The sequence below is a fragment of the Mangifera indica genome, chromosome 17 (genome assembly GCF_011075055.1).
Source record: "Mangifera indica cultivar Alphonso chromosome 17, CATAS_Mindica_2.1, whole genome shotgun sequence".
NCBI classification, from domain to species: domain Eukaryota; kingdom Viridiplantae; phylum Streptophyta; class Magnoliopsida; order Sapindales; family Anacardiaceae; genus Mangifera; species Mangifera indica.
In genome coordinates, this window is record NC_058153.1 from 12,185,140 (window position 1) to 12,208,570 (window position 23,431).

Here is a 23,431-nt window from a genome sequence, read left to right on the forward strand (position 1 = left end):
TAAGATACTAATTCATAGAGGTAATGAACTATCTAACTTCTTTTTTAAAATGAAATGTGAGAACTTAGTTTTTCTTGTTAAGAAAACAAAATTTTCAATTTTCTTATGGTAGACACCAATCTTATATTTTGACTTTGTATATGAGAGGATAATCAATAAATATATAAATTATAGTGTTCAATTATAATTTTTTCAATCAAACTCAAGTTCTCATATTTACTCTCCAGCTCCAGTGGGAAATACCCAAGCTCATCAAGTTCAAGCTCAAGCAGTTATATGAACTCCAACGACCCGAGCTTGAGCCCAACAATACTCAACTTGACTCATTGCACCCTCACTAGTGCAACTTTCCTACTTTTTTGTCATGGCTTGCCATGATTCAATATAACTATGTACATTAATAATAAATATCAATTAAGAAACAAATAATTTTGTACCACCATATAATTGAGAATTTTGAATTAAAAATAAAATAATACCTAATTGCATAATGACACATTATCATTGATACTTAAGTCAGTACTCATTATAAATACATATAACATGATTCGTTGGTGATTTATGCATGAGCTGAGAATAGTAAGAAAATGCTAAGAGAACTTTCAACTCATGGCAACAGGGAAATTTGGGGAAGGAAAAAGACAGCTATTATTCATAAATCTCAAAATTTATGGTATTTCAGTCACTAATTATCAAGGTAGGAAAAAAAATTGTAGGTATTCTCAGAAACAATTCTGGAAACAGGCAACAAACTTCCCAGTAAATGAACAAAAGTAATACTATAAGGATAAACAAATTATACAAACATATTTGTATAATTTGAGATCGTAACATCTGATTAAGTGATTTTGAAATAAGAAAAAAAAAAAGTAAATAATTATATCACTTAATCACAAGTTGTCATTTCAGTTTGTATAAATATATTTGTAAAATTTGTTTATATCCAATGAACATCCCCCTATCCTAGATAACCCCTTCAAAGAAGCAGCTACATATGATACTTCAGATGCATAAAACACACACTTCACAGTCTATGTGAAATCACTGGCTCACAATTCCCCGGTCCTATAGAACCATGGTGGGAAAACTAGTCAATATTGACATAATTTTGTGTATCAACAAGGTAAAAAGGAGTATTAGTCCTGTGTTCGATGGTGAAAAATGGGAGAGAAAGTAAATCATGAAACATGGAAATTCTAAGTTCCCGCTTGAGTTGTACTTGAACTCGATGGTGGTTCGATCATTCTCACAGTACAAGGAAGCATAAATTCAGTAAATATGGGATAATGTGAGGACGGGAAATATCCGTCAATGTTATCACTCACCACTTCACATAAAACAGGAATCAAAGATCTACCCCTGAAAAGTATCCAATCAATGTGTCGATCCTGAGTGTGGCGGTCCCAGCAGAGGCAGAGCACTCCGAAAAACAGTTTCAGGAATTCAACAGTCCCTTGCTTGTCACCTAGCATATGAAATAATATATTGAGGAATTGAATGATTGTATCATGCTAATGAAGGTAACATACAAGTTGCGAGATTGGTGCCTTTGAATCCGTGGTCCGTATAAGGGAAACATTTTTTCGAACCTGAGCACTAGGCCAAGCATCCCGCATATCTCCTATGACACTATGTTCTCTGCAGGCATGTATAGAGAGAAGCGAGCAGCTATCCAATCAGCATCCTATCAGGAAGAAGACTAAAATATGTATACTTCTCCCCAACTATTAACTTGGGAAACTATATTTAAATGAGCTATGCTCTGTGCACTTCCCAATATGGGTATTTACGATAATGTGTCACTATATGATTAGGTGCTACTTTTATACTTAATTCAAAATACTCAATCATATAGTGACATAATATTATTAGTACCTAAATTAGTACTTATTATAAGTATACATAGAATTGTATTTAAATCTAATACTTCACTAGAGTAGATGTGGAAAGGAAAAACACGACAAAATGCAGTATTCCATGGTTGGTACCACAAACAAAGTAAATCAAATCAACTGAAATGAAAAAGTTGTTACATTGTCATTAGAGATTTGCCAATGAAATGTCCCTGTCATCGAATTGCACATTTTATTGAGCAGGATGCACGGGCAGTTCATCACAAATGATGACTAACTGAAGCATCAGTATTCTATCACAGAAGTAAGAAATTTCCACAGTTCCAGAGGTTTAACCCCTTTTTATTCAGATATATAATTCATACTAATTGACACACAACAAACATGGAAAGAGGAGTAATTATAAAAGAATTAGCAGCACTATTCTGTGAAAAAGAATACCTCGACCTTCCAGTAGTGGATTCTTTTTGTGTTGAATCCTCCACAGTACATAACTGCCAAGCTAGGAGGCAGAGAGGCAATGTGCTGCAAAGTGAGTAAGGCACTTCGTCTACCGGCACGAGGACTAAACTCATCCATGTTTGTATTCACTACTTGAAATGAAAACCAAGGTGGTTCAACTCCTTTCAACTGGAATGTGTGGGCATCACGTCAAAGAAACAAATCATACAACACTCTTCTCTAATATACAACAGTAACAATCTAGAAGTAAAAGAATTCAGTTAACACAAACTTTTTAAGTTGACGAAGTCAAATTAGAAGGATATTGCCCAAGTTGCAATAAATGGAACTTCAGAACCCCATGTTTTGCTTCCAGGGACAGAAGGTGACTCAGACAGCCAAAAGGTTCCACCTTCTAGCATCTCTACCTCCATAATATAAAAAATGGCGTTAAAACAGGCATGCACCAATATTCTTTATAAAGAAAAACTATATAGCTTGGGGCAGATTAGCTCAACAAAAGATCTGATACCTTCTCTTTGTCATAGAAGATGGTGCAGCGTTCATCTGATATATCTTCAGGTCCTTTCTTGATATTCCAAATTGATCATAACCTAAGGAAAAATAAGTAATAAAACATAAACCTAGCAGGTTTATTTTGAAATGAGGAAAGAGTGTTTCAACATTATATACAAAAGAAGTTGTTTCTTTCGGTTTCTTTTAGCTTGAACTGAAACAGCTCATTATTTACAATAATATTGCAAAACTGTTTTTGGGATTTGGTGTTGTGAAGGCTGATCAAGGCAAGTTTGACTAAAAAAGGGTAGAGGTACCTTCCCTGAATCTGATAGAGCGGAAGTTTTCCCCTGCATCAGGCTAGATCAATCAGACTGACTTACAGCCTTCACTGAAAGTTAACCAATGTGTCAAAAGGTTTTCCCCAAGACTCCAAACCTAATTGCATCAGGCTAGATTGATCAAATACAATACTTTTTATATTTGAATGGTTCAAATATAAAAAGTATTATATCAGTATAAATCATATCATAATTGCAATCATACATATCCATCTCAATCAACATTATTGAAAGAGACTCTAAACTAAGTAGATGTTTTATGGATGAAAGACACTTATCAGAAGACAAAATTACACATATCTACTTGGTCGAGTTTTGTAGATGTGAATACAACAAAATTTAAAACTTAAGCAACCAATCATATGGACTTTTAAGCATATATCCCAATTACAACATTGTCCAGAAACTAAGAAACAAATGTATAACCCAAATTCTCAAAAAGTTTTCACATGGTTTCTAACTGGAATATAAATTCATCTATTCTAAATGAACATCTTGAGAGCTTTTTTCTCCGCAGTTCATAACTCAACTTAGTCAGTATCTATCAGAGCACCAAATTAACATCTGATAATCCATCTCAAACCTGGTTTTTACCATTAATAATATGCTACAAAAGGTAGCACTTAAAAATGAATCCAACCATCACATTAACCTTCAAATCATCAAACTATCAGTGCAAATCTCAGAAATTTACTTCAATCCTCAAAGAAAGTTACCTGGTAAACATTGCTGAAGATAATCCAACTGTGATTTAACACCTGAACTCAATAAGAAAGACAAATGAATAACATAAAACAACTTCAATTAGCAATAGTCCAAAAACAACTGAAACACACTTAGAATCAAGTATTTAAACATAAAAATGCACCCAAAACTCAGCTATATTCCAAAAGAACAAAACCCCACCTCCAAAACACAAATCAAAAGCAGCCAGATCAGCCATTTCAAGAAAATCAGGACCCACACACAACAAAACAAAATAAAAAGTGTGAATAAAGTTAAAAGCAAGACCTTTTTGAGTGCAAATAATCAAAGAAGAGTAACTAGTGATGATGCTGACACACAAATCCTTTCTCTTGAGCCAAGAATTAGGACTATCTTCAGGCTGATCTTCATGAAGATTAAAGGTCATAACAGTCAAAGAAACACTCATTTTCTAATCAAATAACCAAGTACCCACTTGCTCTAAACTTGGAAACTTCATGATGAATGATCAAGAAATCATGAGTTTCACTTAACCAGAAAAAGAAACCTTGAAGGGTTAGGAATATTCCCCTCGAATAAAGGGTTTGGAATATTACTCTTACGACACTAGAGGGCTTTAATGGAGTTGGTGGCTCTGTTGTTACAGTGTGGATTCACTACCGAGTTTTGACTTAAAGTAGGATTTTTTTCAACTGTTGAGAAATGAAAGACAAAGACCAAATCGCTGATTATTAAAACACTCGTGTCGCCTGCAAAAAAATATACATGTCAGTGGAGAACCATTATTTCCCATTGGAACTACCTTAAAACCATCAATTTCTGTCGGTAGAAAAATTGCCGTGTTCCCATCTTCACTTGCAAATTCTTAAAGTGCGTTGGGTTAGAGGTTTTTAAGATTATTTTAGTAATTTATCTTTTATTTTTTTGTTTAGTTTATCAGCAATAAAATATTACAGTAATCTTCTATTATCAATACTGACATGACAGATAATATAGGTGTTAATTTTATTATCACCTTCACCTTAGGTGTTTAAAGATTACTGAGGTAATCTTGAGTTTATTATAGAAAAATTATTATTTATTAATTTTTTGAGATAAAAATAAATTTATTTTTAGTTAATATGACAAATAATATAAAATATATTTTAAAATAATTATATTTAAGGGTATTTAAGTAAAATATTTTACTAGTAATATTTTATTACCTTTAACCAAATACAATAATTATTTATACTTATCAAATTTCATCAAACATAGTTATAATTTATACCCAGTAATCTTCTAAGTAATCTATCTTCAAGGTAATCTTTCTATTTTAGTAATCAAATATTACCCAAATTAAATGCCCAAACATAGTGAATTTCCAAGAGAAACATGGTGAAAAAATAAAAATATATTCTATAATTTTAAATAGTACTAAAGATAAATAATAACTAAATTTTTTTACCTATTTTATAAAAAAAATTTAAAATTTAAAATAGTCATCACATATTATATTATACCAATATAATATGATTTTAACTAAATCATATAAACTAATTCCAATTATGATTGATGCAATTATGGTCTTTAGGAGTACTTGGAGCTTAAATAGTAATTTTCTAAGTTAACCAAAAAAAAGTTATATTTTTGTGTTTTAACAATAAAATGAATCAAATGATTAGTAAAATATATTTATAAAATCTTAATTTATCTAATATAATAATTATAGATTTGATAAATATATTTTAAATTTGTTCGTCTAATAAATCTGAAAAAATAACTATAGACAGAAATGAGGTAAATTTTGTGGTATCAATGAACAAATATTTTTTTATAAATGACAGACTTTTTATTTTTTATATTTTTGCACTTTTATAATTAAAAATTTTTTATTGAAAAGTGCATGAAAAAACTTTTATCATTTTTCTGTCTATATTTTAAAAAAAATCTCCCATTCATGGTAACCCTGATTTAAAATGATAATGAAACCTAAATTAAGAGTGAATTATAATTATTGTTGTTGTCATGGAATGAACCACGGTAGAATCGAATAAACTATATTTTGAACCACAATTGAATAAATAAATCATGTTGAATCATGATTCAACTGTTGACCCAATGTACTTCCTAATATCAATACAATTTTAGATTTAAAAAGAAAATTTTTTGATTGCTTCTCACCCTACCATAATCCCATTTAGAAATAAAAATATATATATATATGGCCAAATAATTATTTTCCACTTAGGGTTTCATGAAATTATGTAATTTTATAATTTAAATTTGGAAAAAACTATTTTTTTTGGTTATTTGTTGAATTTAATAAAAATATCTGTTAGATTTTTTTATAAAATTAGTCGAAGGACAAAAGATTCTCAAATTAAAATAACATTGTCAAAATTTTATTGATATATTTTTACCATTAATCCATGTTAATTTCAATTAAAAATTATATAAGAAAAATTGAATCGCACCGGTTTAATACGATCTTAAATGGTATTACACTAATCAAGGGAAAAAAATTATTTAAGTTTAAATGTAATTTATTTGCATTATTAGAGATGTAAATGATATTAAAGTGCTCTGATTTTGACAAATGTGTGAAAACGGATTTTTCAAACTTAATAGGTAAAAATTTGTCGTTTCATCAAACATTGAGTGGGATATAGTTATTTAACCTAAATGTTCTACAACAAATGTTCTTATGTTCCGATTCCAGCAGTCGAACCAGTCCCTTGACCAGGTCAAGAACTGGTCCAAGTCCAGACTCGGTCTAGGTCTGAAAACATCACAAAATTTCATTGATTCTGAAAATTCCCTAGATTAAAAAAAGAGCGAGCATGTGGAAAAGAAACAGGTTCAAAATGAACAAAGCCTAGAGCAATTTTATTCATAACCAGAAAACCAGACACAAACGCAGAAATCTATGGCTTCATCTTCTTACACATATTCTCCTCCCATTCTATCTTACACTTTATTCTCAATGTAACATTTTATATGTAATCTACAAAGAGTTCTTCAGAACCCACTCCACCAGAGTCGAAATGCCGAATCCTGTTGCACCGCGCTTCTTTTCAGTAGTAAACGCTGGGCCGGCTATGTCAATGTGCATCCACTGAACCTTCTCATCCACAAACTGCAAATGCATAGTTCAAGTTTTAGAATGTGCTTAGTGAACTCAAGCTTAAAACTAAGGTCCCTGCCGAACCCAATAATCAATGGAAGACAAGAATGCAACACTTTTGGCTAACCAGGTGGCCATCAAATTTCCCTGATCACGGGGTTCATCCACAACATATTTCTAACCGATAAAAATTCATTTCGAGACTTCAACTGATGTAAATAGAACAGAGGATAAAAGACTGCCACACAGATCCTCTCATCAATTGAATCACTTAACACAAAACCAACCGAAAATATTTATGGATATTACCTAAAGTCATGGTGATAGGCTTTATGAAGAACACATTTGGTTGGAACCAAACAACAGCTAAAACAAAAGGAAGTAGATTGTCAAATTTTAAGTACCTGTTTCAAGAACAGAGCTGCGGTGATAGCACCTCCGGCTCGATTAATGCTAGTGTTGAGCATATCCGCAACTCCGGATTTCATTGTTTCCCAATAACTTTCCTCCAATGGCATCCTCCAAAGTTTCTCTCCGCTAACCTGTGCTGCTTCAAGTACCTCCTTTGCCAATTCATCACTGGGAGTGAAGACACCTAACAAGGATAGAGATTCTCATTATTAGCAATACATTTAAAATAGTCTGCGACCGTCCCCTGCCCAAAAACTGAAAAGAAACCAAATTAATGGAGACTCATTTATATTTTGAGCCAAGAGGCAAAAAGAATAGAAAATTCCCTTGTTTGGTCATTTATCCAAAAAAATGTAATTGAAACACATGTATACCTGCAACTGCAGGTCCAAGAGCAACTATACAAGCTCCTGTTAATGTTGCCAGGTCAATAATCTGCACAATGCTTAAACATACTATTAACACAGAAAATTCAAAAAACTTCAAAAATAGAAATTAAAGAAATATTATGAGAAACTGCTTAATTTTGCTCTTAGAAAGTTGATGAGCCAAGCAATCCAAAGAGAGAACAGAAAAATGTTCATCAACTTTGACACTACGTTAATACATGGAATAAACCGAGTTTTACAGAGATTTTGATGTGCTTGATATCTATCAAGAAGATGTTAAATCATGTATCATCACTGTGAAAAGCATAAGAAAAAATTGTATCCACATTTCCTCAAATTCAAGAAGCACTAATCATAAAAAGCATAACATTCATATAGCAAAAGGGAAAAAGTTCAAGGTCTGCTCGGTTCCTCGACGGAACTTGTCATGTGATTTAGTTTCACCTTGTCCACACCAAGATTACAAGTATAAATTAAAGCATCGGCAAGTGTCAGTCTTCCTTCAGCATCAGTATTGTTGACCTGCAATAGATAGGGAGAAAAACATTTAGTTAATCAACATGGATTAAAAACATCAACGATCGATCTGTTCTATGGAACAAATTCATAAAACGTGTTAGGAGTCTATAAAATGTATCTCACATATCTATAAAACATAGCATCTTTTATTGAGTTTGAAAAACGTATCTTGAGTAAAACAATGGTTTTCTTCTTTTTATTGATTATCATAGATATATACCTCAATTGTCTTTCCATTTGAAGCTGTGATAATGTCCCCAGGCCTCATGCCTGTCCCGCTTATCATATTCTCACAAGCTGCAATGACGAAATGAATCTGAACGAGCATACAAAATTCTTCAATTAGTCACAAGGCGGCAAACCATTAGAAGACTGGAAAAATAAGGACAAAGTATATTTAAAATTTAAAAAAGAAGCAGACAACATGAGTTAGGACATAATCCCTTTCTCTTGTCAATAAAAAAGTGAACACTCACCTCTACACCAGGAGGTTTAATTTGACCAATGGCTTTTGCAGCACCTAGAACTGCTGCTGAACCTCCCATGTCAACTTTCATGATCTCAATTAAACAGCCAGGGCCGGTCTTGATGTTGTAGCCACCACTAATAACACAGAAGACACACATTCAAGAAGCCGAAAAGAGAGAGAATAAAACAACTATAATACTCAACACCATCAGAAAACCAGATTGGGGAAAAAGAAACCACCATGGGAAATTGAAAGACATCTGAATATTCTGTGCAACTGCATGCACAGAATGATAGAGGGAAATAAAGAAATATGTTAGTAGACAAAACTTTACTCAAGAGGGGACCCTCATTGTCATTTACAGCATCGTAGGTGATGTTATTTTTGCATCAGTGGGAATAACATCTACTTTTACATACATTTATAATAATCACCTGTCAAAAGTCAATCCCTTTCCAACCAAGGCCAATTTGACCTTAGCAGATCCGTCAGGAGGTTTGTAGCAGAGATGAATGAAGCGAGGTGGGTTTGCAGAAGCAGCAGCAACACCCAGGTAGGACCCCATTTTTAAATCTTTGCATTTCTCTTCATCAAGAATGGTCACAGAAAGAACATCATTGTGCATGGAAGCAATCTTTGAAGCCTCTTCTGCTAGTGCCACTGCATTACACAAGTCATCAAATATGAATTAATACTACACTTTCTGCCATAAGCAAAAACAACTACAGCCCATCAAAATACCAACATTGATTGAGAGATTCACAAAAATTAACTGCAAGACAGAAAAAGACAATTAATAATATGCTATGATAGAGATTCCACGAACCAGGGGTAAGTACATTGGCGGGGGAATTTACAAGCTCTCTTCCAAAAATAACAGCAGCAGAAACATCTTCGGCATACTTGAGCTTCTTTTCCAGTTCAGGTCCAGTTCCAAGACCAATAATGTCCACAGACTTAAGCACAGATTTCTTTGATTCAGACTTATACCGAGCATCTTCGTGTGTCCCCAGTACAGTTCCTATCATGATTTCAAATATTCAACAAAAAGTCAATATGACATTAATTCTTGAAGAAACATACATCCCATATCAATAATAATACCACAAATTCCTAAAACAAGTACCAGATGCTAATGCTGTAGCAGCTGTGAGCTTTGATTCATTTGAGAGACCCTCGGAAGAGGCAAGCACAATAGCAACATTACTGGCTTGAGAAGCCTTGGCAGCAGCTGCAACAGACTCACCGAGACATAGGAAATCAATAGCAGTTGACGCTGACTGGCCAAGTCCAATCAAGCCTACCCTTTTGGAGCCGAGGCCTGGCAACCTAAAAACTGTTGACTGGCCACATTTTCCAGTAAAATCCTCCTCAGAAGAAGCTTCAGATAGAAGACCATTTAATTTGGCATCTAACTTCCGCAAAATTGGGTTTTTGAACTTCGAATCATTGTCCTTCACCATGTCCTTCTCTGTAACACCCACTGTAAGAATATCCCCTTTCCATTCCACCACATCAATCTCTTTAGGAGCAAAAGAGATCTTCAAAACATTACCAAAACACAGTTCAGCATTCCAAATCACATTTACTTACAAATCAAATCATATCCATTGAAAAAAAAAAAAAAAAAACCTTAAATATTAAACACAATATGATAACCAATAGCTACAAAAGACAATCAATCAAGTGACAAGTATCAAAACATAAAATCCCATAGCTTTAGTCTATAATAACCAATACAAACATACACCAATATCACCAAACAGCATAAATTCCTATCCTTTGACAAAACATCACAATCAAACATCTCTCTTTGAACCCACAAAAGATTTACAAAGATAACCAACCAAAAACAAAAAAGTAAACCAAATGGCACCTTAGGGGGCTCGATTTGAGCAGGCTGAGTGAGGCCAAGAGTGCCACGAGCAATAGAGTGAGCCATGAGCTTGCCTTGTCTTTTCCCAGAAGAATAAAAACAAAAGGGTCCTTGTCCCTGAGGTGAAACACCAGAAGAAACTACTCTAGTAGCAAAACCAGGGACAGTAACTGATGTAACTGTTCCAAATTTCGTAAAAACAAGGAAGAGGAAGAACGAAGAGCTTTAAAAGGAGGGGAAGATAAAGAAGTGACCAAACATACAACAATGGCTGCCACTATGAGTGTACATTTAGGAAAAAGACAGTATGGTAACCCAGACAGGCTGTCCCAGTATCAATTTGCCTTGTTAGCGCCACAGCAAATGTAGCAGTTATTCTATCTGTGGGCTCCATATCTTCTCTCATTGCTTAGGCCAAATGACAACGACAACCCCAGGATTATTTGCACTCTCAAAGCCATACTTATAGTGTTTAAAAACTCTGGAGTCTCACTTATTAATCAATTAGGATTAAAATTTTTTATTAAAAATAGAAGTAAAATTATCATTTTACTAATAATATTAAAAAATATATAAAATTTATTATATTTTTCTCTTCTAAGTTTTAAAAACTAACATTTAACACCTTTTAAAATTTTTTAACTTTGAAAAGTTACATTTTTATTCTCAAAACCTTAGAATTTTTTTTCCCTCCTACCACTTTCTCCAACGATCTGAAAAAGACAATAACGAAATCTCTTCATCAGTGAAGAGATTCTAGATCTCTTCGTCAACGAAGAGATCTGGGCTCTAAATCTCTTCATCTTTGACAAAGAGATCTGAAATCTCTTCGTCTTGGTCATTGGATCTCTTCATCGAAAATGAAGAGATCCATTCCAAATTTATTTAAGAGTGTCGACCAACGGTTTAGAGTGGAAAGAGGAGGTTGTTGGCCTCAGAGATGACAGCTAGAGAGGTGAAGAAAAAATTTGGGAGAAAAAATGAGTTTCAAAGTTAGAAAACTTTAAATAGGGGAAAAGTTGTTAGATTTTAAAATTTATGAGAAAAAATAAATTTTATATTTTTTAATATTATTAGTAAAATGATGATTTTACTTTTGTCTATAACAGAAAATTGTAATTGTAATTATGTTATGAGTAGAATTTCAGATTTTTCAAACATCACGGGTGTAACTTTTAGAATGCCCCTAAACTTGGGTGGAATATAGCGCTTTGGCTTATTGCTTAGCATAAAACATAGTAAACATTTAGACAACCCTTGGAGATGTCATGTATAATGAATTTTTCCACCACGTGAAAGACTTTGCCGAAAAGTTAATGTGAACACATCAAATGTTTTGGAAATTAACTTTAGAAAATGCTCATTTTCTTGATTTGAGGGGCAGCAATAATTTGTTTAAGTAACACCCCTTACCCCACGCCCCTTTCCATTCATTTGTAAGAAATATATGCATAGATTGATTCCTTCTGCAACCTTTCATCTTTCCTGTCAATTTAGGTATATTTTAATATTAATTATCTTTTAATTATATTATTGTTTTGTTTGTATATTGTAAATATGACTATTTCAATTATGATAATGTCTTGTTTACAAAATACAAATTATAGATATTTTAATTTTTACTATTTTCTATCTAACTTTTCATTTATAATTGTATTTAATTTGCAATATGAAGTTTGCAGAATCATGAATCTAAACTTGAAGTCTTGGATATAATTTATAATTTGAAGTTTACAAAATTATGAATTTAAACTCGAAGCCCTGAATATCATTTGTAACATGAAGTTTACAAAATCATGAATCTGACTAGAAGTATTGAATATTATTTGAATATTTATTTATGTTATAGTAATTGTATCTGATTTGTAATCTAAAGTTTACAAAATCTTGAGAAAATATATATATGGGCCGAAGCCCTAAATTTCATCAAAGTATTTATTTCATAATAATTATATCATATTTACAATCTGAAATTTGCATAAATTGTAAAAAATATGGACTTAAAAGTCCGAAATATCATCTTAATTAAAGTTTTAAATACTATAATATTCTAAATACTAATTATAAAACTAAAAGTTTTGAAAATATTAGATAATAGATGAACTTGAAGTTTCAAAAATTAATCTCAATAATTCCTTTACAAAACCAGTTGCTTTGTAAATATAAAATAATATCTGAATTTGAAGTTTCTAAGATAAATTCATATATATTGTTTACAAAATCAAAATTTTATAAATATGATAATATTTGAACTTGAAATTCCCAAAATTGGATAAATAATATTAAATGAGTTTTTTACATGATTCTTCACCTAGAATTTATAAGTCTTGAGAAAATTGATTAAATAAAATGTTCTAGAATAACAAATACAAGAATATTATTTTTCTGACATCATATCCCTAAAGGATTGCAAGCCAAATATATGGATATAATGATAGATCTATCAAATTCGCGGAGAAATTTGAAAGAAAAATTTAAACATCAAATTTAATAATAATCCCAATGACACAATCATTTAGTACAACTTTGTTATGTTCAGAATTTTTTCCTGAATAAGATAATGTGGAAGAGAAAATATTTTTCACATTTTATTTTTTTATATAATATGCTCATGTAGTAGCAATATCGGAAAAAGAAATTTTGAGTTAATTTTCTTGTTAATGAAAACCGTCAAACTCACTCTATAAGCATTGTATCGTTCTCTAAAGTAAATGCAATTATCAAAAGTAGTTATCATGGGTTTGAGTAAAGTCATAAAAGAAATAATTTTTTATCTAAATATGGTTATAATAAAAAACTCAGTAATATCACCAGAAATAGACTAAGACTATAATAAAATAAATAATAATATAAAGTAAATCACAAAACAATAGGTGTGATTGTAAATAAAATTGTGTGTGTATCTGTAGTACACACAAACATTGGGTGGATCTATATTAAACATCTATAAAAATTAAATTTATTGATGTTTAGATCTTGTCGATTTAATGAATTTTAATATTTCAAAACTTCTTTCAAATATAAAATATGGGTCACTATGTGAATGCCCAAAAATTTTTATAATTAAAATCTATCATATATAAGTATTTTGGAGTTATGAATAATATTTTGTATTTTATTATCATGTTCTCATTCTTTCCATTATTTTGTGTACGTTATAACTAACGTAATTTTTAAATAAAAAGATATGGACTCCAAAATTGAAGTATTAACTTCAAAAGCTGATAATAGAGACATATGTTTAGTAGATTGTGGAATAATACATACAATTTTTAAAGAAAAGAAATTTTTCTTAACTTTAGCACTGATTGAAGCTAAAGTAAATATTATATCAAGATCAATAAATCTGATTGAAGGCTCCGAAAAAGCCGTAATTTTGTTAAAAAATGTAACCAAATTAAGCATCAATGATGCATTATATGCAAGTAATTTAGAAGAAATCTATTTAGTTTAAAAAAATATAAGAAATAACGGTTATCACATTGAAATCATGAGTAAAAATGATGCAGAATTTATCTGTATAGTAATATCTCTGGAAAAAAGCTTATACTAGAAAATTATCCGCTTTATCATCTGGATTGTATTATACAATCATAAAGACATTTGAAACCTATATAGTATCAAATCAGAAGTTCTATAATCCAAAAATCTTTATGTTTGAGCATGACCCTCTAAGGCACCTAGGATCTACAATGATGCATAAAATTGTTAAAAATTCAAGAATCATAATATTTTTATTGTCTAATGAAAATTCTACATTGCTTATTCTTAAGGCAAACTAATAATAAGATTATTTTATTCCAAAATTGGAGTTGAATTTTTATCATTTCTACAAAAGATTTAAAGGGACATATGTGAATTCATTCATCTACCAAGTAGATCATTTCATTATTTTATAGTTTTAACTTAATTGATGCATCTGTATGATAGTCTCATGTTTGTTTATTGTCAATTTGAAATATTGTATTTGTTAAACTGTTAACACAAATTATTAAATTAAAGACACATTTTACAGATTATTTGATCAAGTCAATATGAGTAAATAATGCTAGTAAATTTACACCCAAGATATTTGATGGTTATTACATGTCTATAGAGATTGATTTTTAACATTCACTCTCGCATGTACATAGTCAGAATAGATTAGCTCATCTCTTATCAAATGACTCTAAGTAATTACACGTACTTTATTATTAAGAACTCAATTACTAACTTTTATGTGAAGACATGCTATAGTACATGTTACAGCATTAATTTGCTTGTGACTTTCTTCTTATCATCAATATTTTCTCCTACAATCAGTTTTTGGTCACCAACCTGATATATCTCATTTGATAATATTTGGTTGTGTTATATATATCCTTATTGCATCTCTTTAACATATAAAAATAGGACCTCAACATCGTTTGAGAATTTATATTAGATATAATTCACCATTTATTTCAGATATTTGGAACCATTAATAGGTAATTTTTTTTACTACATGATTTACAAATTATCATTTTGATGAAATAACATTCTCACCTTTAGGGAAAAAGAAAACACCTTCTAAAGCTAGACATGAACTTAATTGGTACCTATCTACCATGTCTCATATAGATTCTTGCACATCCCAAAGTGAAACTGAAGTGCAGAAGATAATGCGTTTACAAATTATTGTCAACTAAATGTCTGATGCATTTGTAGATACGACAAAAATGACAAGATCATATGTGCTAGTTGTCAATGTACCAACATGAATTAATGTAACTGTTAAACAGTCTATTCAAACTGTGATTGATCAATCTACTACACGTAAAAAATGTGGTATACCTGTTGGATCAAAAGACATTGTTTCTTGAAAAAAAAAAGTAAATAATTAAACAGATATCAATTATGATGATCCTAAAATAAATGAAAAATTTGTACTCGCTAATATTCCTCCAGAAGAGGTAATGATCCCTCAAGAGACTCAAGCCTTTAAAGTGGCACAAATGTCTGTTTTGTGTCAAAAAATCTTGAAGAATAGAAAAATAAGAATACTGAAATATCTTTTTTTTAAATTATACTTATACATGAGAGATATGAAACTGTAAACGGTTAGCATTGATAATATATTCTCATTTGTAGTAGCTACTGAAATTATGAATGATGATAATTTTAAACCATGTACTATGGCTAAGTACAAACAAAGACATGATTGATCTAAATGGGAAGAAGCAATTCAAGCAAAATTAGCTTCTCTATCAAAACGTCAAATGTTTGGGTATGTAGTTCCAACATCTAAGGACGTACAACCTATTAGATATAAATAAATATTTGTGAGAAAAAATGAGATTGCTAGATATAAAATTAGACTTGTAGCCTAAAGCTTTTCCCAAAGACCAAGTATAAACATTGATGAAATATATGCACCTATAATGGACATAATCACATTCAGATATTTAATCAGTTTAACAGTTTCTTGATCCAAAAAAGGACCCATTTTATTCTAAAGAAGAATATGAAAAAATACTCGGTCTTGAAATACTGTATCTTAATATCATTGGAGTTCTATTATGTTTAACCCAATATACTAGATCAAATATATCATTCGTAGTTAATTTATTGACCCAATTTAGCTCTGCACCAACTCATTACCACTGGAACGGAATCAAACATATACTTTGTTACCTAATGGGACTAGAGATTTAGGATTACTATATTTTATCAAATCCCCTAAAAATCCTAGTTTGGTTGGATATGTTAATGTTAGTTATCTTTCTAACCCTTATAAGGTTTGCTTGTAGACGCAATATGTTTTTACTTATAATGACACAACGATATCTTGACACTCCACCAAACAGACTTTGGTTGCAACATCATCAAATTATTCAAAGATTTAAACTCTCTATGATGTCAGTCAAAAATGCATATGGTTACGGTTTATCATCCATCATATCTGAAATACATGCAGTCTTCATTCTACAACAAATATTCATTTTATATTACATGAAGACAATGTAACAGGTATTACCCGAATTAGAGGTAGATACATTAAATGAGACAAAACCAAACATATCAAAACTTCTTTCAAATATAAAATATGGGTCACTATGTGAATGCCCAAAAATTTTTATAATTAAAATCTATCATATATAAGTATTTTGGAGTTATGAATAATATTTTGTATTTTATTATCATGTTCTCATTCTTTCCATTATTTTGTGTACGTTATAACTAACGTAATTTTTAAATAAAAAAATATGGACTCCAAAATTGAAGTATTAACTTCAAAAGCTGATAATAGAGACATATGTTTAGTAGATTGTGGAATAATACATACAATTTTTAAAGAAAAGAAATTTTTCTTAACTTTAGCACTGATTGAAGCTAAAGTAAATATTATATCAAGATCAATAAATCTGATTGAAGGCTCCGAAAAAGCCGTAATTTTGTTAAAAAATGTAACCAAATTAAGCATCAATGATGCATTATATGCAAGTAATTTAGAAGAAATCTATTTAGTTTAAAAAAATATAAGAAATAACGGTTATCACATTGAAATCATGAGTAAAAATGATGCAGAATTTATCTGTATAGTAATATCTCTGGAAAAAAGCTTATACTAGAAAATTATCCGCTTTATCATCTGGATTGTATTATACAATCATAAAGACATTTGAAACCTATATAGTATCAAATCAGAAGTTCTATAATCCAAAAATCTTTATGTTTGAGCATGACCCTCTAAGGCACCTAGGATCTACAATGATGCATAAAATTGTTAAAAATTCAAGAATCATAATATTTTTATTGTCTAATGAAAATTCTACATTGCTTATTCTTAAGGCAAACTAATAATAAGATTATTTTATTCCAAAATTGGAGTTGAATTTTTATCATTTCTACAAAAGATTTAAAGGGACATATGTGAATTCATTCATCTACCAAGTAGATCATTTCATTATTTTATAGTTTTAACTTAATTGATGCATCTGTATGATAGTCTCATGTTTGTTTATTGTCAATTTGAAATATTGTATTTGTTAAACTGTTAACACAAATTATTAAATTAAAGACACATTTTACAGATTATTTGATCAAGTCAATATGAGTAAATAATGCTAGTAAATTTACACCCAAGATATTTGATGGTTATTACATGTCTATAGAGATTGATTTTTAACATTCACTCTCGCATGTACATAGTCAGAATAGATTAGCTCATCTCTTATCAAATGACTCTAAGTAATTACACGTACTTTATTATTAAGAACTCAATTACTAACTTTTATGTGAAGACATGCTATAGTACATGTTACAGCATTAATTTGCTTGTGACTTTCTTCTTATCATCAATATTTTCTCCTACAATCAGTTTTTGGTCACCAACCTGATATATCTCATTTGATAATATTTGGTTGTGTTATATATATCCTTATTGCATCTCTTTAACATATAAAAATAGGACCTCAACATCGTTTGAGAATTTATATTAGATATAATTCACCATTTATTTCAGATATTTGGAACCATTAATAGGTAATTTTTTTTACTACATGATTTACAAATTATCATTTTGATGAAATAACATTCTCACCTTTAGGGAAAAAGAAAACACCTTCTAAAGCTAGACATGAACTTAATTGGTACCTATCTACCATGTCTCATATAGATTCTTGCACATCCCAAAGTGAAACTGAAGTGCAGAAGATAATGCGTTTACAAATTATTGTCAACTAAATGTCTGATGCATTTGTAGATACGACAAAAATGACAAGATCATATGTGCTAGTTGTCAATGTACCAACATGAATTAATGTAACTGTTAAACAGTCTATTCAAACTGTGATTGATCAATCTACTACACGTAAAAAATGTGGTATACCTGTTGGATCAAAAGACATTGTTTCTTGAAAAAAAAAAGTAAATAATTAAACAGATATCAATTATGATGATCCTAAAATAAATGAAAAATTTGTACTCGCTAATATTCCTCCAGAAGAGGTAATGATCCCTCAAGAGACTCAAGCCTTTAAAGTGGCACAAATGTCTGTTTTGTGTCAAAAAATCTTGAAGAATAGAAAAATAAGAATACTGAAATATCTTTTTTTTAAATTATACTTATACATGAGAGATATGAAACTGTAAACGGTTAGCATTGATAATATATTCTCATTTGTAGTAGCTACTGAAATTATGAATGATGATAATTTTAAACCATGTACTATGGCTAAGTACAAACAAAGACATGATTGATCTAAATGGGAAGAAGCAATTCAAGCAAAATTAGCTTCTCTATCAAAACGTCAAATGTTTGGGTATGTAGTTCCAACATCTAAGGACGTACAACCTATTAGATATAAATAAATATTTGTGAGAAAAAATGAGATTGCTAGATATAAAATTAGACTTGTAGCCTAAAGCTTTTCCCAAAGACCAAGTATAAACATTGATGAAATATATGCACCTATAATGGACATAATCACATTCAGATATTTAATCAGTTTAACAGTTTCTTGATCCAAAAAAGGACCCATTTTATTCTAAAGAAGAATATGAAAAAATACTCGGTCTTGAAATACTGTATCTTAATATCATTGGAGTTCTATTATGTTTAACCCAATATACTAGATCAAATATATCATTCGTAGTTAATTTATTGACCCAATTTAGCTCTGCACCAACTCATTACCACTGGAACGGAATCAAACATATACTTTGTTACCTAATGGGACTAGAGATTTAGGATTACTATATTTTATCAAATCCCCTAAAAATCCTAGTTTGGTTGGATATGTTAATGTTAGTTATCTTTCTAACCCTTATAAGGTTTGCTTGTAGACGCAATATGTTTTTACTTATAATGACACAACGATATCTTGACACTCCACCAAACAGACTTTGGTTGCAACATCATCAAATTATTCAAAGATTTAAACTCTCTATGATGTCAGTCAAAAATGCATATGGTTACGGTTTATCATCCATCATATCTGAAATACATGCAGTCTTCATTCTACAACAAATATTCATTTTATATTACATGAAGACAATGTAACAGGTATTACCCGAATTAGAGGTAGATACATTAAATGAGACAAAACCAAACATATCTTACCGAAGTTCTTTTACACTTATGAGCTCCAACAAAGCAGAAAAATTGATGGCAAACAAATAAGATCTAGTGAAAATTTTACAGATTTGTTTACCAAGATATTATTGATATCAACATTTGAAAAGTTAGTGTATAACATCGGTATGTGACAACTTAGCAGACAAGCAAGTTAATCTCACTATAAAAAGGGAGAGCATTCATCAAAAGGAGCAAAATTTTGAAGTTTATCACATTTTGGACAAAATGTGCACTGTACTCATTTTTCTTCAATAGGTTTTGTCACACTGGGTTTTCTAGTAATTTTCTAGTAAGGATTTAATGAGACAGTTTTAGCATGTTTAACCCCATTTTACAGGACATTAAATAATTATATTAATTTACTTTGGTTTTTATCTCATTGAGTTTTTCCTTAGCAGAGTTAATATAATTATCTGTAAGTGATAAAAATTCAAAGGGGAATGTTATGTATGGTGAATTTTTCCACCATGTGACCACATTAAATACCTTGGAAATTAACTTTAGAAAATGTTCATTTTCTTGACTTGAGGGGCAATGACCCCTCAAAGATGTATAACCTCTTCTCTTAAGGTAAAATAATCCAAAGATTTTTGTACCAATCAGTAAAGTTGCTTCCAATGAACCTATTTTCTTTTTCGAAAATTGATCGATGCGTTAGGTTTGACATGGTGATTATATGATCTACAATTTACAAATAGAAGTATTAGTAATTTTATTCTTAATTAATATTCATTTGAATTACTAATTTAATAATTAGAATGCTCATACTATTTTATTCAAGCGACAATAACTTGTATAAATCCCCCCCCCCCCCTCCCCCATCTTTTCATTTGTAAGAAATATATGCATAGATTGATTCAAACAGTAGTTTGAAGGCCAAATGACTATTTCTCACCAAAGGTTTGATGCAAACCTAACTTCTCATCTGCTAACTATTGAAAATCTAAATATTTATTCATCTATTAAATTTTGTTGTTACTATCAAGAGTAAAATTATCATTTATCAATATATTTAAAGAAACTAAAAATTTATCATATTTTTCCTCCAAAATTTAAAAATCTAACAAAATTTTTTCCCAATCAAAATTTGAAAAATAAACATTTTCCTCATAGGGTTTTCTAGCCACCATTATCGACAACGAGTTCTCTCCCTTTCTTGGCTTCTCTGTCCATCCTAGTCCATCCACAACCATCACCGATCGAAGACAATGGTTCTTGTCATCCTAAAGAAGACGTGATTCATCTTCATTGAGGACAAAGACAACACGTTGTCTTCACCTAAGATGAAGACATTTCATTTTCATCGAACGAAAACGAATCATCATCTTAATCGAGATGAAGAGAACTATCACCTTCGGTTGATTTTGTTAGTCGATGATGGTTGTGGATGAACCAAGATAGAGAGAGAAGCTAGGAGGGAAAAAGAACTTGGTCGTCGCTAGCAGTGGTGGCTAGAAAACTCTAGAGGGGAAATATTCATTTTCCAAATTTTGGGTGGAGAAATTTGTTAGAAAACTAAACCACGGGGGAATGTGATAAACTTTAGCTTTTCTAAATATTTTTGTTAAATGATAATTTTACCCCTAACAAAATAGTAAAATTTAACAAAATAATGAATATTTAAATTTGTTATAGTTAACGGGTGAAATTTGTTAGAATGAATTATTAAGAATAGCTTGTCTAGCAAGTATCATATTATATTGCATTTTGGCAAAGCTTTTCCATAGGCAATTCTTTTAAAAAATATTTCCAATTAGTGATATGTCAGATTATATGATTAAGTAATATAATTATTTATTTTATTTTAATTTAAAATTAATTAATCATATAATATGTAAATTTATTTATATATAATAATATATACTCGTTTTATTACATACCTATAAAAATAACCCAAACTTTAAAAAGAATAAAACTAAGGGAATATGTGACTTTATTAAAGGTAAGATATGTTATTTTTAATATTCTAAAATAATAATATTACATATATAAATATTTTTTTATAGATAAAAATAAATGAATAAATATGTTATTATATGTCATTTAATAACATAATAAAAACTTAACTATAATAATTTGATTGAGATCTGATATGACCAGTTTGTTGGCAGTAAATATAATTATCAGCATCAATTTTAAAATATATATATATATATATATATATATATATATATATATATATATATATATATATATTATAGTTATCAAATCCCAGTAAATTATAAATAATAATAAAAGGTATTTTCATTTTTTTGTTTATGTTTATCATTAAATTTATAAAATATCACAAACAAAACATGATTGGAGGTGAAAAAGTCTTGTTAGTTAAAATTCAAAAGTGAAAAAGTGTGGTTAAGATTAAAAAAAAAAAAGTTAAGAAAATATTCCTTCTACCTAAATAATATAACAATAGTCTATGTCATAAATATTGTGTTACTTTCAGAATTCTAAAATGGCCAAAAGACTTATTCCAACCCAAGGTATAGTGATCGGGGACAGCCGCAAAGGGAAGGGAGAGTGATTAGAGGGAGAGATAAGATATAAAGGAGGACACCAATGATAGGAGACGACAATTTGGCATTAGGGAGAAAAGGAACAAATCTTAGGAGGGATTTACAATTTTCAAACTTTGGGTTGGAAGATTTAATTTTTTTAATTCTGAGAAGAAAAATATGATAAAACTTTAATTTTTTTAGTAAGCAACGGTTTTATCTTTAACTTTAACTAATATCTTTAACAAAAATTTGTTTATAGATAAGTGTTTAGATTTTTGAAAGTTAGAAAGTGAAAGCATAGATTTCCACTATAGCTTGGGTGGGAATAAGTCTTTTGGCCTTCTAAAATTAAGGGAATGTAGGAATTTATTAAAGGGTAAGATTGTGTTACTCTTCAATATTCTATAATGAATTTTAATGAGCTTATTCTTTCCTTTATTTTTTTTGGGAAAACGACTATTTCCCACCCAAGTTTTAGTCTTATCTCAAAAGTATATCCACCCCTGATGAAAAATTCAAATACCCACCCAAAGTTTAATCTATTTGGACCTATCCACATATTTTCTGTTAGGGTTAAGGGCAAATTTGTTATTTTATCAATAATATTAAATAATTAAAATTTTATCTCATTTTACCCATTTAATTTGAAAAACTAATATTTATCCCCTGAATTAAGTTTTAAAAAATTCACTTTTCCCCCCTGAAATGCAGCCACTTTCTTCAGCGACGACAAAAAAGTTTTCATCCAGAGGTCGACCACCTCTAGATGACACTTCGTCATCCAAAATGGACGATACTAGTCACTCTCCTTCCAGCCACGTCATCGTTGGTGGCCGAAGGGAAAGTGAAAAAAAATTAGGAATTTAGCGGGTGAAAGTCACTTTTCAAAGTTTAGGGACGGGGGTAAAAGTTAATTTTTAAAATCAGAGGGGAAACTGAGATAAAATTATATAATTAAGATGTAAACAATAAAATGACAGTTTTACCTTTCTATTTAATGAAAAACTTAACGGTTGTTTAGAAATAGGTGGATGTTTGGGTTTTTCATCGGACATAGATATACTTTTGAGAAACGGCTAAAACTTGGGTGGGAAATAGTCCTTTTCCCTTTTTTTTTTCTATTTTCATTTGTAACTATTGAAAAGTACTTACCCCGATTAAAGTTGATTACAAAGAAATGGAATCATTATGGGAATTTTTTTGTCAAGCTTAC

General features: G+C 30.3%; 1 protein-coding gene and 1 pseudogene across 1 annotated transcript; both read right to left on the reverse strand.

The window, feature by feature from the left end:
- Positions 1 to 1,097: 1,097 nt before the first annotated feature.
- LOC123200069 lies at positions 1,098 to 4,672 on the reverse strand (annotated as a pseudogene).
- A 2,031-nt stretch (positions 4,673 to 6,703) lies between these two features.
- Positions 6,704 to 10,921, reverse strand: LOC123200692 (leucine aminopeptidase 2, chloroplastic-like). Its single transcript, XM_044616025.1, has 10 exons — positions 10,627 to 10,921; positions 9,877 to 10,291; positions 9,577 to 9,771; positions 9,185 to 9,410; positions 8,758 to 8,884; positions 8,502 to 8,597; positions 8,207 to 8,284; positions 7,748 to 7,808; positions 7,367 to 7,557; positions 6,704 to 6,974 (listed from the first exon to the last, which is right to left on the reverse strand). Exons 1-10 carry the CDS (start codon positions 10,690 to 10,692, stop codon positions 6,843 to 6,845), a joined length of 1,587 nt encoding a protein of 528 aa, XP_044471960.1. The 5' UTR covers positions 10,693 to 10,921; the 3' UTR covers positions 6,704 to 6,842.
- Positions 10,922 to 23,431: the final 12,510 nt, after the last annotated feature.

Coding starts and splice junctions, on each gene's coding strand:
- LOC123200692 (XM_044616025.1), bottom strand. CDS start 10,692: ATGGCTCACTCTATTGCTCGTGGCACTCTTGGCCTCACTCAGCCTGCT. Junction 10,292..10,626: donor CTCAAATCGAGCCCCCTAAG/GTGCCATTTGGT, acceptor AATGTTTTGAAG/ATCTCTTTTGCTCCTAAAGA. Junction 6,975..7,366: donor CAGCTCTGTTCTTGAAACAG/GTACTTAAAATT, acceptor ATGCATTTGCAG/TTTGTGGATGAGAAGGTTCA.